The following is a 17,659-nucleotide window of genomic DNA, read 5'->3' on the forward strand; positions in this document are numbered from 1 at the left end:
ATACGGTAGTTGATGTGGGGAAACTACTGATATATGGTAGATGATTTGGGGAAACTACTGATATACGGTAGATGGTGTGGGGAAACTACTGATATATGGTAGATGATGTGGGGAAACTACTGATATATGGTAGTTGATGTGGGGAAACTACTGATATAAGGTAGATGATGTGGGGAAACTACTGATATATGGTAGTTGAAGTGGGGAAACCAGGGCTGTGGAGTCGGTAAGCCAAACCTGCGACTCCGACTACTCAATTTCCCTTACACCGACTCCGACTCCGACTCCACGACTCCGACTCCCACACACATTGCTTATATTTAAGTGAAAAATTTATTGTAGTACAATGTGAACCTCAGACATTTAATCATTTTTATGATCCAATAATCAAGATATTTAGATAGAACAGAATATATATTGGTGTACTACCCGGTTTTCATTCTTTTTGGTACAGATACGATATGGATAGACAGATATGGATAAATGGATAGATAGAGCAGATTTCTAATCTGCTTTTGCTATTGAGTAACATTATCTATGAGCTCAAAAACCTTTCAGGTGATGCAGTTTTTTAAAAAGATGATCAACTTTTGCAGCTGAAAAACGTATCCTCAAAAAACAGAGGAAAAACGCTGTGTGTGAATGTAGCCTTAGATCAGGAATATAACAGCCATTTATAGGACATTTCATAACTTTCCCAAACTCCTATGAAAAAATATTCAGCACATCCTGCATTGAATTACTGTACCCAATTTATTATATATTTTAGGAGTCGGTCCATTTTATACCGACTCCGACTCCGACTCCACCAAAATGAGCACCGACTCCGACTCCACAGCCCTGGGGGAAACTACTGATATATGGTAGATGATGTGGGGAAACTACTGATATATGGTAGACGATGTGGGGAAACTACTGATATATGGTAGATGATGTGGGGAATCTACTGATATATGGTAGATGATATGGGGAAACTACTGTATAATTTTCATCTAATAGCTGAAGGTCCTTGTCCCAAGTGCTCTTTTAGCAATGCTGCGGTTTCAGACATTGCTGTTCTGGCAAAGTTGTGGGGCCCAGCTTTAAGATCAGTGACGACATTGGAAAGATGTTCTTGTGCTGTTTCTAAAGATGTAGAATTTCCTATATAACATTTTTCCCTGTTCACAGCAAACAGCTGAAGGAACCAGTTCCTTCACAACCAAGTATAGAAGATATTATTCAGGCAGTACTAAAAGAGTGCCGGAAAGAAAATGTCACGTACAGGATTATAGCACTGAAGTGTGTTGCTGACGTACTTGAATCGACACAGGAGGATCGCTACCAAGAATTAACAGACATACTATTTCCCTTTATAAAAAAGGTAAAATCCATTTCAGTAGACTTTAACCCAAATTCCTCAGTGATTTTGTATGTGTTAACAAACTGTTCCTTTAGTTGCATCCCTATTAGAATCAATGTTTGCCTATCGCATAGTCATTATGACAAGTATTAGAGGAAGAATAGCCCAGCTCCCCGTTGCACATGTGCGATGCGATTCGCAGCAGGGACGGCGCGTCCACCTGTCCGCCAAAATCAGAAGGGAGGAAAGAACAATACAAACTAGTGACAGGTCCAGACTTGAACATCTACGCCTTTCAGGTACTTGACACACCCTTAGTCATGACCTGAAACAACTGCAACGCGTAGATGATCAAGTTTTAGCCTGTCACCAGTTTGTATTGCATCGTAAATAAATTAAAATTGCTATTTCCGTGAAGCTGGACTACTTTTATCTCTTCTGATTAGAGGAATAAGCATTTGCTGAATGTGAAAGATCCTGAGATGACATCATTAAACAGTGTTGTAAGGATTCTACTGCACTATCGTTATGGAAGTCGAGGGGGGTCTAAGCTTACGTGACATGCATCTGTAAGATGTACATTATTATTATTTATTTATATAGCGCCATTAATTCCATGGTGCTGTACATGAGAAGGGGTTACATACAAAGTTATAGATATCGTTAACAGTAAACAATTTTACAATGACAGACTGGTGAAGAGGGGAGAGGACCCTGTCCTTGCGGACTTACATTCTAAGGGATAGTGGGGAAGAGGCACAAGGTCGGGGGTGCAGCAGCTCTGGTGGTGATGAGGCGGCAGCTCAGGCGGTGGTGAGGGGGCAGAATGGTCATTGCAGGCTGTAAGCTTTCCTAAAAAGATGTACATAGAAGGAACTGCACACCAAAGGCACATAGAGATGCCTAATTAGAATTTGTTATTGTTTAATGTCTAATTTCATGTCTGTTCATCGGTGTGATCAATAGACGTGAAATTAAGTGTTAAACAATACTCAGTATATCATTGGTCAGTCTTGGATCTTGCACAGGAATGAAAAAAGTACAGGGTGCATCTCACAAAATTAGAATATCATCAAAAAGTTAATTTATTTCAGTTCTTCAATGCAAAATGTGAAACTCATATATTACATATATCACTGATTGTGGATACTTCACACTAGACCCCAAGCTGCTTGGATTGTGTGCCTCTCCAATCTTCCTTCAGACTCTGGGACTTTGATTTCCTAGGTCTAGTGTGAAGTTTCCATAATCAGTGATGGTTTGGGGAGCCATGTCATCTGCTGGTGTAGGTCCACTGTGTTTTATCAAGACCAAAGTCAGCGCAGCCGTCTACAAGGAAATTTTAGAGCACTTCATGCTTCCCTCTGCCGACAAGCTTTTTGGAGATGGAAATTCCATTCTCCAGCAGGACTTGGCACCTGTCCACACTGCTAAATGTACCAATAAAAAACTGGTTTAAAAACAACAGTATCACTGTGCTTGATTGGCCAGCAAACTCACTTGACCTTAACCCCGTAGAGAATCTATGGGGTATTGTCAAGAGGAAGATAAGAGGCACCAGACCCAACAATACAGTTGAGCTGAAGGCTGCTATCAAAGCAACCTGGGCTTCCATAACACCTCAGCAGTGCCACAGGCTGATCGCCTCCATGCCACGCCGCATAGATGCAGTAATTGATGCAAAAGGAGCCCCGACCAAGTATTGAGTGTAGTTACTGAACATACATTTCAGTAGGACAACATTTCCGATTTTGAAATAATTTTTTTCAAGCTGGTGTTATAAAGTATTCTAATTTACTGAGATAATGACTTTTGTGTTTTCATTGGCTGTAACCCATAATCATCAACATTAACAGAAATAAACACTTGCAATAGAGTCATTACATAGAGTGATATATCTAATATGAGTTTCACTTTTTGTATTGAAGAACTAAAATTTATTTTTTGGTATTTATTTTAGTGAGATGCACCTGTAAGTAGCACTGAGTGTATAGGTAGATAAGGTGCTGTTCAATCCACAGAGGATAACCAGACTACAACAAATATGAGAGAATTGTTGGACGATGTATTTGTGGCTACATACTCATGATTAGGTAACTGTATAAACCTCAAAGAGTCAAGCCAGAGTATAAAGAACTAGATCTAAAGTGACATATGAATGAGAAGACAGCGTTATTCGAGTGTTATATCGCAGAGATAGAAAAATAATACAAAAGAAACACAGGTATAGAGAAATGTTAAGTGTAGGATAGTATCAGACATACATAGAGTAAGAGAGAAAAAAGATAGTGTGAAAATGGGAAAGGGCAAGGGAAGAGTCTGTGGGAAGAGGGAAAGGATATAGGACCGGATGTGTAAAAGACAAAGGGATGAGAAATCGTGTAAAATAATGTACACGGCAAGAGTATCTAATGGGGTTATAACTGTGTATGTAGTGGTCACTGCACAAGTTAGAACAGTTCAGAGTGGGCTTTCTAAGGTTATAACCGCTATCTAGTCAAGAGTATGTAGCCAAGAATGCTTCTTCTAACAATTCATATTCAGTTCTCTCACCTTGTTGGAGTCTGTAGCTTGAATATCCTCTATGGATTGGACAGTACCCCATCTACTGTAGGTCCTTACTGTGAATGACTTGGTCCATTTGCCATTTTAGCAAAGGGAAAGGAAGTCTCTGGTAGGAGAGATATGAGCTCCCTGTCAAATGGTTTATTACTATTAACAGCCTCAGAAATGTCTTTCTCACAGGCATCTAAGGAAACTGTGGGGGCTCGATCACCAAAGGAAGAGGAGGATGAAGAAGAGAATGAAAAAGCAAAAGAGCAGCACACAGAGTCTTTGGTGTGTGCCTTCTCAACTCTTGGCAAGGCCTGGCCCAGAAATCCTGACACCCAGCGTAAGTTCTATCTGTGCACACTGGGATATTCAATACAGCTGAGAACTTTAGCAAAAAACTGAGATGTTACCCTTAGCATCAGCTCTAGGATTGATGCCTAAAACTTGATTTGTTGCTATAGGTAATAATTGTTCTTTTTGACAGCACTTATTTTCATGCATGAAGCCCAGACTGAAAATAATTCTGATAATATTGATAATCACTCTTTGTTTCTGTTTTACACAATGTAAGACAAAAATAAGCGCTCCTTTGTGTAAATCTGTGGGTCTGGTTCCAATACCAGACAGTCCACTGCTCACCTGGGGTGGCTGTATATAGCAGGCACCACCCTGGAGAGGGCTTGTAGGTCCACCAGCTCCTCTCGCTGGTTCCTAGGCGAATATTGCTGGAACTGGAATCACCGGACTCAGCTATTGGATGAAGGATGTCCAAAGTCAGGTAGACGAAGAGTTTTTTTTTATTATTGTATTACACATTTCGGAGTTGATCCAACTCCTTCCCCAGATAGATGCGTGTGACCTGACTTTGGACATCCTTCATCCACTGGCAAAGCACGGAGTAGCCCGCAGGTTTTCTCTGATTCTCAAACGCTCTGTTTTACACAAACCCCATTTATAATATTGTACATGTCCCGTTCCTGTCTTCATTGTACAATAGGTTGCTACCGTTTTGAAGTTTGCAAATTAATGTGTGAGAGGCTGAAGCTAAGCACATGGAAAGTTCAGCACGCGGTCCTTCAGTCCATGAACGCATATTTTCAGGGGTAAGTTTGGTCGTGGTCACCCTAAATATTAGTTCTTCACAAATGACGTTTGTCGTTACTCTTGTTGAAATATAATAAATGGCTCTGATCAGATCTGCGGTTTCTCTGTAAAAAGCTTGCAGCTCTGGTATTAGTATGGTTACTGCGTAGTCACTGCAGTTTTATGCTAGCTGAGATGTAGCAGAAATGTTCCTGATAGATTGCTACAATGAATCTGCCCAGGCTACTGAGGGTGATAGTTTTCTCTAGTACAGCAGTATGCAAGGTAAACCGTGAGAAGTACTAGACAAATGGCCATTGTACAGTTATTAATATGCCCCCCCCAATCATCTGCTACCATCTCCGGATGGAAACCACTTACCCGCAGACCATGGCGTCCACTAAACAGTGTATATTACTGTGGTGTTCCCTTTCCTACACTGTGCCCCCAAGTGCTGCCAGAGATGGTACCCACTGGTAGGTGGGGTGCCTGGTGTCAGACTCGACTAGCATACGGACTGAATACAGCACTACCAAAGCCAATGAACTGATTCTCTCCATGGACCATATTGCAAGTAATACTTTGTTCCGATTCTTAGACAAGATCTTCCCCATTCAAAAGGTACATGAAAATGAATGCATTTGGACACAAAAATGATTAAAGTCCTATCGGTATTGAAGAGAGTAAAGAACCTAAATGTATTTTCTCTTTGTCTCATTGGAGGACACAGGAACCGTGGGTGTGTGCTGCTGTCACTAGGAGGTTGACACTATGCATGAAAAAATGTTAATTCCGCCTCCGCAGTATACTCCCCTCCGACCGGCTGTAGGACAATAAGTTTTTGCTTAGTGTCAGCAGGAGGTGCCTACCTCAATGTGCGTCGTTCCTTTTCAGGTAACCATGGAGGGATACAGAGTAGATATGCTACATCTGTATTCCCACACCGGGATTATGAGTACGGCGTCTACTTCCAACCCGTATCCTCGTGAATCCCACTGGCAGGACCCTAACCCCTAACACAGGACTCGTGTTTAGGTGGCAGCTCCTGGTCCTGACCTTCGACACCCATCACTTGCCCGTCAGAGCCTGATGATCGAGAGAGACGCCCTGCAGAAAAGGTTTGGGACAGCAGTGTTTTCATGCAGATAAACCGACCCCTGTTACGGGGTGAACTGGAGGTAAAAGGCTGCAGCATTGTATGATCTGCTCACCAGCTACTCTGGCTGAATGTGACCGCTGTAAGCAGCACTCAGGCTTACAGCCAAGGGCTCTATACTTATGTTAAGAGCCAACACTTACTTTCAAGCACGCGGTGCAGCGCGGTTCCAGCCTCCTCCCGTGTTAGCGTTATGGCCCTGGGCTCCAGCAAGAGCCCAGCACAGCTGACGCTAGATTTCGGCTTCCGGCAGGCTCCGCCCCCCGGCTTCCTCTTCCTGTACCAGCGCCATCTTGATGCTCCAGGAGGCCAGAGCAGGGCTCCGCCCACCGCTTCCGGGCGGGGATTTCATAAGGCTTCTAGGCAGCGGCAGGGCTGTTCACCTCTCTCTCCCTCATCAGCCTTCGGGCGGCAGCGGGGACACAGGTCATGGGTATGTGAGTACTGCACTACAGGTTACTCCCTCACTCCGTTTCTACCCCCGACGGTTGGCACCAGGTAAAACCTGTCAGTATGCCCAAGGGAGAGCAGTCCCGCTCCTCCTCGTCATCCGCTTCAGTGACTCATATATTTTGTATGTACCAAATGCAATATCAGGCTTCCTTCAGGTCAGTCCTCGCCACTCTACTCAGATTGCAGCAGACCTACGGTGTCACCTACGCTAGAGAGCAGGTGCAGCCCCCGGTTTTGCCTATCAGAGCTCCCACATTATCCCTTGAGCAGGAGAAAGCCACCCTGCCTGCCGCCCAGGGGCCATCCATCACCACAGGAGACAGTGAGTGTCCTGGATGGGCTTCTTCCTTATCTAAGTCCGTGGCCGACCTTACCAAGGTATCACAGACCTTGGTAACGGTGCTTAACAGATTGCCACTTCAGACTCCAGTGGACACAGGAGCACCAAAGGAGCCTCCTTTTGGGCCTTCTAGAGGCTATAAAAGGTTTAGACAGGACCATCAACTCAGGTCCCCTTCTCACTCCATCTCACCGCCAGAATTCCTCTGGCCATCTGCCTCCTTCCGGTCCTCATCCCTGGAATCAGGCGAGGCATTATCAAAGACACACTCAGAGGAGGGTTCTGAGTACGGGCCAGAACAGTCCCAGGTCAAGGATATGGTTCAGGGCCTCATTGCCGCAGTCAATGAGACCTTTAACATTGGGGACGCCACATCAAAACCTAATGATCGGGCTTTTTCATTTAAGCGTCGCCTCCCACAAGGATTTTGAGGATGTGTTGGCCAGGGAAAGGGAAAACCCAACCAGGCGGTTACAGAGAGGAAGTCATTTTGGGATTCTATGTCCCTTCCCTCCAGATCTCACCGCCAACTGGACCGCCTCCCCTTCGGTGGATCCACCAGTGTCCAGATTCGCTACAGTCCTCCCACTCGCCAGTGGGGCAGCCCTAAAGGATCCCAATGATAGGAGGATAGAATCCCTGGCAAAATCCGCCTTTGAGGCAGCAGCCGCTACATTGTGCCCAGCCTTCGCCTCAGCCTGGGTAGCTAAGTCTGTTACAGAATGGGCCAAACAGCTTAGACAGGGCATATTGGCTGGGGCACCACCAGCGGAACTGGCGGAGTTCCCAGATCAAATCTCTCATGCTGGGAGATATATGGTGTCAGCAACCCTGGATGCCGCATCTTGCGCAGCTCAAGCATCCAGTAACGTGGTAGCCGTCCGGCGGACGGTCTGGCTAAAGGCTTGGCAGGCTGATTGGTCAGTGATTTCTTTGAGGACAAATCTGTCATTTCAGGGTACCCGGCTCTTTGGGTCAATGTTAGATCAAATCATTAAGGATGCAACGGGGGTTCAAGCTCCCTTCTCCCTCAGGCCAAGCCTCGTCGATATGTTTTCAAAAGTAGGGTACCCCAGCGACCGACACATGCTCAGGGCCCACAGGGGTCGCAAGCACCGAGAGATAGGAGGAAGGTATCCTTTCGGGCCACCACTTCATGGCATTCCCGCAGTTCCAACAGCAGAGCTACCAGGTCAGGGCCGGGCAGAGCCACTTCAGCCTGACGCCAGCAGGGAGGCCACCTTCTCCTCTTCAGAGATGTCTGGCAGAGTTCAGTAGGGGATATTTTGGTAAAGGAGGTAGTATCGACAGGATGCAAGATAGACTTCAATGTGCTTCCGCAAGATCACTTCTTTCTATCGCAACCACCAAAAGACGCTGCTATGGCTCTGTTTTTTTTTGTGGCAATCGACTCTCTCAACGCAGGAGTAATCATCCCCTTTCCCGAGCAGGAACGTTTTACCGGCTTTTACTCAAACCTGTTTGTGATACCAAAAAAGGATGGCTCAGTTCATCCCATACTAGACCTCAAAAGGCTAAACAGATGGGTTCGCTTACGCCATTTCAGGATGGAATCTATTCGGTTTGTAATTACGTCTATGGAGAATCAGGAATTCCTATGTTCCATAGATATCAGAGACTCCTACCTACACATCCCCGTTTTTCAGGGACATCAGAGGTTTCTGCGTTTTGTTGTCCAAAAGCAGCATTTCCCGTTTGTGGCCCTGCCATTTGGGCTGGCAACAGCCCCCAGAAATTTTACAAAGATTATGGCAGAGATGGTAGCTATATTAAGGGTCAGAGGCATAATATTGGTACCATATTTCGACGATATTCTCGTCAAAGCGCCCTCCTTCGCTCAGGCCCAGGAAGATCTAGCGGTAGTTTTAAACACGCTGTCCCGGTTTGGTTGGATCATAAACGGGGAGAAATCCCACCTAACGCCAACACAACGCCTAGAATTCTTAGGAATGGTAATCGACACCAGCCGCTCGAGGGTCTTTCTCCCAGAAAGAAAGTGGATTACCCTCCAGCAGGGAATTCGCTCTCTGTTGAAATTCCGGCTTCTATCCTTTCGCGCTGCCATGAGAGTCCTGGGAAGGATGGTGGCAGTCTCAGAGGCAATACCCTTTGCCCTGTTCCGTTCTAGGATACTGTAGAGCAACATCCTCTTTCAGTGGGACAGGTCCATCTCTTCGCTGGATCGCCCCTTCCTTCCTTCCATTCAGACCAGGGAGTCCTTCAAGTGGTTGCTGGCCTCCCCCCTCGTTCATCTGGGACGGCCTTTTCCCCCTGTCCACTGGCAGGTAGTAACTACAGATGCCAGTCTCCTGGGCTGGGGTGTGGTATTCCGCCACCTGACTGTCCAGGGACGATGGTCGAGGCAAGAATCCTCACTGAAAATCAACATTCTAGAACTGAGGGCGGTCTTTCTAGCATTTCTACATTGGGAAAGATACCTCAACAACCAGCCAGTCTGGATTCAAACTGACAATGCCATGGCGTTGGCATACATCAATCACCAAGGGGGAACCAGAAGTACCCGGGCCGAGGTATCCAGAATCTTCAACTGGGCAGAAACCGCAATTCCGGCAATTTCGGCAGTTTACATTCAAGGCACAGACAACACGGCCGCCGACTTCCTCAGTCGGGAGGGGCTTGCGGCAGGAGAGTGGTCCTTACACCAGGACGTGTTCCGTTAGATATGCCAGCTATAGGGGACTCCAGACGTGGACCTCCTGGCATCGCGACAGAAGGGTCCAACAGTTTGTCTCAAGATACCGTGATCCTCTAGCAATAGGGGTTGACGCGCTGGTCATTCCCTGGACACAGTTCAGACTCCCTTACCTGTTCCCTCCCCTTCCTCTCCTGCCCAGACTGCTAAAGAAGATCAAGGCGGAAGGGGTGCCGGTCATATTGATCGCCCCGTACTGGCCCAGGAGTGCCTGGTTCGTAGAAATTATCAATCTTCTCACAGGCACCCCCTGGAGACTCCCCGACAGACCAGATCTCCTGGCTCGGGCCGTTTTACCACCTGAATTCTCGGTTGCTCAATTTGACGGCATGGCCGTTGAAACCACAATACTGAGAGCAGCGGGATTTTTGGACCGAGTCATTAATACAATGATCCAGACTAGGAAGCCATCCTCTTCCAGGGTCTATTATCGAGCCTGGAAGGCCTATTTTGGCTGGTGTGAGTCTAATCACATCACACCTATGCCCTGTTCCCTGCCATCTGTCTTAGCTTGTCTCCAGGCAGGGTTAGATGGCGGTCTGGCCCTCAGTTCCTTGAAAGGCCAGGTATCTGCTCTATTCTTTTTCAAAGAAATTTGGCCTCCGCTTACAGGTTAGGACTTTTCTGCAAGGAGTGGCATATGCGGCCCCTCCTTACAGATCCCCTGTGGCTCCATCGGATCTTAACTTGGTCTTGGAAGCCTTGACAGGTTCACCCTTCGAACCCCTCCAGGAAGCTCCCATGTCTTTGTTGTCTTGGAAGGTGGTATTTCTTGTAGCCATCACCTCTGTTAGGCGGGTTTCAGAATTAGCGGCATTGTGCTGTCGCCCTCCATTCCTAATTATGCACCAGGACAAGGTTGTTTTGCGGCCTCCTCCTAACTTTCTTCCCTGAACGAGGATATAATCCTTCCATCATTTTGTCCCGCTCCAACCCATCCTCTGGAGCGTTCCTGGAATAAACTAGACCTGGTCAGGGCGATAAGGGTCTATCTGGCCAGGACCGCTTCCTTCAGGAAGGCGGACTCGCTCTTTTTTTATCCCCAATGGGGTGAGAAGAGGCCTGCCAGCCTATAAGGCAACAATTGCCCGCTGGATCAGAATGGCAATTTTGGAAGCCTATCGGGTGGACAGGGTATCCCATTCAACCCGGGCGGTGGGCGCCTCCTGGGCGGTACACAACAGGGCATCAGCCATGCAGTTGTGCAAGGCTGCCACATGGTCGTCCGTGCATACCTTTTCAAGGTTCTATAAGGTCCATACCTATGCTTCAGCGGACGCCAGCCTAGGCAGAAGAATCTTGCAGGCGGCAGTGGTGAGTTCTCTGACCTGAAGGAAGTTTGTCTTTTCCCACCCCAGGGACTGCTTTTGGATGTCCCACAGTTCCTGTGTCCCCCAATGAGACGAAAGAGAAAACAGGATTTTGGTTGCTTACCGTAAAATCTGTTTCTCAGAGTCTTCATTGGGGGACACAGCGCCCTCCCATGATTTTGTTACTTGTAATGAATATATGATGACTTACATGATAATGTCTCCTCCTACTGCTTTTTCACTAACTGATTGTCCTACAGCCGGTCGGAGGGGTGTATACTGCGGAGGTGGAGTTAACATTTTTTTCATGCATAGTGTCAACCTCCTAGTGACAGCAGCACACACCCATGGTTCCTGTATCCCCCAATGAAGGCTCTGAGAAACAGATTTTACGGTAAGCAACCAAAATCCTGTTTTTGTCTGTGAGTCATGTTGTATTTCGTTATTTTATTGAGAATACACTAATCTTTTTTTCTAGCTTGCTGATCTTAGAAAAGGAGCATTCAGACAGTACAGCCCTAACAGAAATCCTCACGGAAGCCTGTCCAGCACTTGCACATTCTCTAGGTACTGCATTAATCTTTGGCTCCTAGTGATGAGCAAGCATGCCTGGATAAGGTGTTATCTAAGCATGCTTGAGTGCTAAAAGAGTATTTTCAGTGTGCTCTAATACTATGCTCGAGTCCCTGCATCTGCATGTCTCATGGCTGTTCGACAGGCTCAACACATGCAGGTATTGCCTAACAAACACACCATCCCTGCCTGTATTGCAGTTCTTGAACAGCCATGAGACATGCAGCTGCACTGACTCGAACATAGTATTTGAGCGAGCTGAAGCTGCTCTTTTAGCACTCAAGCATGCTTAGATAACAACTTATCCGAGCACATTCGCTCATCACTAATTGTTACCATAATATATAATTTTAGCACTTGCCTCTCCGTTTTTCTGACTTATAGCTGCAAATCATCTGCATAGACGAAAATAAAATTCTGTCTTTATCCACCCCTAGAGGGCACTAATGGTTCAATTCAGAAAGGTGCTTATGCCAGGAATCTGATGTAAACACCTTAATTACTCAGAATTTTTTTGTGCAACTTGGCACTTACCAGTCCAGAGCGGCTGTGCCAATGTGGCCGTGGTGTGGGTCAGACTGGTCAATTTCATCATGAGATACTCCACTATAGTGGCGTAACTTACTCCAGAAATGGCTAGCATATGTTTCTGGTGGCAGCACAACCTGGGAATGAGACGCGCCTGATTCATCAAGCAGCAATCGCCACTTAATACATCAGATCAGATCAGTTTACTCCAGCGAGGGCTTTATTAAGATTGGCGTACGCTTTGCCAGTCTTAATGAATCGCCCCCTAAGTATTCAGAAAGCTTCCCTAGTGGCTGCTGCAGAAAGAATTTTACTATTGCAGTCTATGGAGTAGAATTGGAGCTCTGCATCACAAATAAAACTGACCACTATTGAAAAGCAATGATATTAAAAGGCAGCCATGAAGATTGGTTGCTTTAAGAACATCTTATTGCAGTTTTTTATCGGCAGTATTCTGATGTCTGTTTCTGTTTGCCAGAAAATAAGAGTTATGCATCTGTAAGACAAGAAGCCATCTCTGTAATAGAAGTAATTCTACAGAAACTTGAAGGTAAGTGTATGTGAATACGCGCCGTGTTTTCCGAACATAAACCAAGGGCAGTGATTCTGCTGAAGAGCTGGAAATGTAATATATTCCTTATAGTACGTATTACAGAATCTGAGTGCATAATTCTAACCTTAAACGTTTCAAAGATTATATTGAGAGAATCCATTTTTATTTTGTATATTCTGTGTGTTCTAATTGCCGACACACTTCAAACAGACTTGTGACTAGACAAATATATTTATATATCTACAGTGGCAGGTAAAATTTGGCACTCTGGTCAAAATTACTGTTATTGTGAATATTTAAGCAAGCTGAAGATAAAATGATCTCTGAAAGGCCTACAGTTAAAGATCACACATTTCCTTTCTATTTTAGGCTAAAAAAATAGTCATTTTTTACATTTTAAAAATTACAAAAAGGAAAATGGGCCAATGCAAATGTTTGAACACCCTTGGAGATTTGTGTGCTCAGATAATTCAACCAATGTGTCATACCTTAATTGGCCTGATACGGTTATGGCTTGAATTATTATCATCATTGGGAAAGGCCAAATAATGCAAATTTTCCCAGCTTTATAAAAACCCAGCCTTCTCTAAAGTTGTGCCACAAACAGCAGCCATGGGTTCTTCTAAGCAGCTGCCTAGCACTCTGAGAATAGTGGAGGCCCACAAAGCAGGAGAAGTCTATCAAAAGATAGCAAAGTGTTTTCAAGTTGCCCTTTCTTCCGTTCGAAATGAAATTAAGAAATAGCAGTTAACAAGAACAGTGGAGATCAAGATAACGTCTGGAAGACCAAGCAAAACTTCAGTGAGAGCTGCTTGTAGGATTGCTAGAGACAAATCAGAACCCCCACTTGACTGCAAAAGACCGTCAGAAAGATTTAGCAGACTCTGAGTTGGGGTACCCAAACCCCTGATCTGAACATTATTGAAAATCTGTGGCTAGACCTCAAAATAGCATTGTATGGTGCCTAAACTTCTGCATCAGCCCATTTTCCTTTTTGTCATTTTTAAAATGTAAAAGATGAAAATATATATATTTTTTGTCTAAAATACAAAGGAAATGTATCATTTTTAACTTAAGGCCTTTTAGAGATCATTTCATCTTCAACTTGATAACTGTCCACAATAACACTTAATTTTGACCCGGGGTGCCCAAACTTTCACGTGCCACTGTATTGCCTGAACCATTTGATGTTAGCCATTTTTGTATCTAATGTATATGGATAGTCTTGTCCACAACAGCTTCAATCTATGGGAGAGCCTCTATCACTCTTTAGCGGTCTGGAGAATCTCTTTTTACAGTTGTCTTGTAACACACTAATTAAGCACATTTAGAGGATAAAAAAATGGAGAAAAGGTGTATCTTCTTGGCCAGCATTTATAATGATTTGCAATGAGGTCTACTTTAATTTATAGCTCATGATCTGACACCATCTATATTACAGCCCGAAATCAAACACTTTATTCTTTGTTTCATTTTATTGGTTGTATCTTTATTTTCCAGATTCAGAACAATGGGAAAGCCTTACGATAGACAACAGAAACCTGCTCATCACATCTTTATCTACTATGGAACTCGACAGCAGACCAGACCTGAGAGATAAAGGATTGTTGCTGAAGAAAAAGTTGGGGAACTTAAATTAATATGTATAAAAATTAGTTACCTGTGCAACTTACCAAAACACGTTTCGTGGATTTTGAGATGAATACAACCCAAGATTACATTTGCGATGTAGCATGCATCATTCCACGCCTAAAATAAATCTTTCCATGACATTTATTCACGTGTACATTTTCTGCATTTTATAGATCACATTAATGGGTAAACATGTATAGAGAGCTGCAGGTTTACATGAGCATTTTGTGAGGGCCCTCTGTACTACAGTAACATCTAAATAAAAGTACTTTTGACAGGTGTCTGCATTTTAAATATCAAGAAATCAGCATAATAATTCAATAGCAGACAGAAAATAAATGGACGATAAGGACAATCGCAAACTACCTAAAGAGAAAACTGAGCAGAGCTCCAAAAAAGCGACTATAAGTCCAGAGTAAAGTCAAAAAAGTTTTTATTTTAATTAAGACACATCCAGATACAAATGGGGGAGAGTGGGCGATAAAGTGCGAAACCGCACACCGCATGGATAAAAAAGGATTGCTGTACAACCAGAACCTATGCAGTAACAAGGCATACATAAAGCTACTAAGTTATCACAGAGTGCATATAGTGCATGGCAATGTATGGCAATTAGGAATAGACCGCCAAACAGTATATATGTAGATATATATCTCTTTATACCAGCTCCATCCATCAAGTAAACGGCTAGATACACAGATCATTATCAGGTAGCAGGTGACCATTCACCATGGTTAGACAGATATATGATGCCTAAGAAGCATAGTAATAAGAGAGGAAGCATAAATTACCTAATGAAATGGCGGGCAGAGGTTCCAGCAGTCAGCAATCCACCCCAACGATCGTTTCGAAGGGGTACTCCTTCATCAGGGGGCGTGATGAGTGAGGGGAACATCTGTGCTTAAATACCGGCAAGCTGGAAGTAGATGTGGGTGAATTGCTGACCCCGGAGATGACGCGTACACAACCAGGGCACCGAGCAGTGTCGGCGTCATGCAGAGGGGAGTGTACCAGACAAAGTCATGGCAACCCCCTCTACATAGAGACGCCGAGAGCCAACCAGCAGCCTGGTCACAAAGCCTGCACGAGTCAGAGGCAGCAGGACAACCACAGCAATGCTAATCAGAAGCGTATAACCCAGAGGAAATGTGCAGGAGGCAGTATATGTTGTAATAGCTGCGTCTACCGTATAACTCAGAAGAAATGTGCAGGAACAGTATATATTGTAGTAAAAGCACCTAGTCAAATGCACATACCTATGGCATTGCAAGTGCTAAACAACACCAATCATAGCTCCAAAGAAATAATGCCACAATATAATATACACAGCATGTACAAGTTCAAATATATATGTTAGCACGCATATCACTGCATAGGTATAAGCAAAACCACCATGATCAATATACTGGGAAAATATACATATCAAGAATTATTATATAGTAATAAAAATGTATATACATTGTAACAAAGTATTATGAATCCCAATATATACATGTGCACATATTCCAAAGCATGAAAAAAAAAAAAAAAAAAAATATATATATATATACAAAATGTATAAGAGAGTATACAGAAAAAATTCACGTATACATATACAGATGTGTTATGGCAATAAGATGAAGCGAATTCAGAGCTGCAGGCCGCTAGAAGTTCCCAAAGGATCATCAGCATTGACAGTATCAAGCACAGAAAACGTGAGAAGTGACACTAGATAAAACATAAAAATCAAACGTTAGTTAAAAACAGCCACTTGGTATGCAGATAACAGCACAATAATGTAGCAGCAGGTGGTCACAAGAAAGGGGCGAAACTTATATTTTCATACAAACTGTGTGGTTGGACAGTGTTTACTGTCCAAATCCACCGGGTTTCCAGCTGTGCGAGACGTTGAGAGTTTTTTCCTCCACGAATACCCACCTCTAATGTGTCAATGCCCCTAACTCTTAGACCTTTTGCATCACACTGATGGTACAGTTTGAAATGGCGTGGTATTGTCTTAAGTGTGGATGCGTCGTCGTGGCCAGCGGCAGCCTGTATACCCAGAACATGCTCCCTGACACGAACCTTAAGGTGCCTAGTGGTTAGGCCAACATATATCAGGGAGCATGGACAGGTGGCATAATAGATCACATTTTTAGTAGTGCACGTAATAAACTTCCGTATTTTATATTGACGTGATCCAGTAGAATCAACGAAAGAATTACTGCGCTCGATATTGGTACAGGCCACACAGTGGCTACAAGGGACGCATCCACACCTAGGCACAACCTGACTCTGAAAAATAGGGATAGGGTCAACATTGTAATGGCTATGCACTAATTGATCGCGTAGATTTCTAGCTCTGCGATACGTAATCAGTGGTCTAGAGGGGAGTATTTTAGCCAGAATGGGATCCGCCATAAGGATTGGCCATGATTTAAATAGAGAAGTACGTAACTTCTCTGATTGGCAATGAAAATCAGTTATGAATCTGATAGGTTCTAAATTATTATCCGATTAGGACGTTTATAGAGTAATGAGTTCCTAGAATTATATTTGGCCTTATGATAGGCCTTTTTTATAGCTCGATTACTGTGGCCACGATCAAGGAGTTGTATTTTGAGTTCATCTGCACGCTTTTCAAAATCTGTTTCAGTGGAACAAATTCGTCGTAGACGAAAAAACTGGCCTGTTGCCACCGCGCGCACCATATGGCCAGGATGAAGAGAGGAAGCATGTTGGTAGCCGTTGGCTTCCTATAGTTGTCAGTCTGTACATACCCCAGGGAGTCCCTTAAAGTGACATCCAAAAACGCAATCTGGTTGGAGTCATATTTAAACGTGAGGTGTATGTTACGGTCATTACTATTCAACTTGGAAATAAATTCATCAAGGGAAATTGGGGTATCCTGCCAGATCAAGAGGATATCGTCGATGTAGCGAGTCCATAGGAGGACACGCTCCATCGACCCCTGTTGATCTGACAGGAAGAGGTCCCTCTCCCACAGCCCCAGGAACAGATTAGCATAGGCTGGCGCAAAGGCCGCGCCCATGGCTGTCCCCTGGAGCTGTAGGAAGAAGGACCCCTTAAAAATGAAAAAATTGTGGGTAAGGGTAAATTCCAACAGTTCAAGTATAAGATCCCTCATGCCTCGACTAAGGTTAGAGGTCCCCAGAAAAAATTTAGTGGCACATAAACCATCTGTGTGTCGAATATTTGTATACAGGGACTCGACGTCCGCTGTTACAAATAGAGTCCCTGAATCCAAAGAGAGGCCATCCATCCTGCGAAGTAATTGGTTGGTGTCTTTTAAAAATGAAGGGAGGTCCTCCACTAATGGTTGGAGCATTGAATCGATCCAGCGATTCACGCACTCCAGGTAGTTCCCCCCCACCCGACACAATTGGGTGGCCTGGAGGATTG

General features: G+C 44.4%; 1 protein-coding gene across 1 annotated transcript in view; it reads left to right on the top strand.

Moving 5' to 3' along the window:
• Window positions 1–14,401, top strand: part of ECPAS (Ecm29 proteasome adaptor and scaffold) — a 229,006-nt gene extending 214,605 nt beyond the window's left edge. Inside the window, exons 44-49 of the mRNA XM_073549708.1 lie at window positions 1,171–1,363; window positions 4,088–4,235; window positions 4,893–4,998; window positions 11,450–11,538; window positions 12,551–12,622; window positions 14,126–14,401. Coding sequence (XP_073405809.1) covers window positions 1,171–1,363; window positions 4,088–4,235; window positions 4,893–4,998; window positions 11,450–11,538; window positions 12,551–12,622; window positions 14,126–14,265 — 748 coding nt within the window. The 3' untranslated portion in view covers window positions 14,266–14,401. The remainder of the gene's footprint in view (window positions 1–1,170; window positions 1,364–4,087; window positions 4,236–4,892; window positions 4,999–11,449; window positions 11,539–12,550; window positions 12,623–14,125) is intronic.
• Window positions 14,402–17,659: the final 3,258 nt, after the last annotated feature.

This window comes from Dendrobates tinctorius, unplaced genomic scaffold (genome assembly GCF_039654945.1).
Source record: "Dendrobates tinctorius isolate UK_male_01 unplaced genomic scaffold, ASM3965494v1 ptg000160l, whole genome shotgun sequence".
In the NCBI taxonomy this organism is placed as follows: Eukaryota; Metazoa; Chordata; class Amphibia; order Anura; family Dendrobatidae; genus Dendrobates; species Dendrobates tinctorius.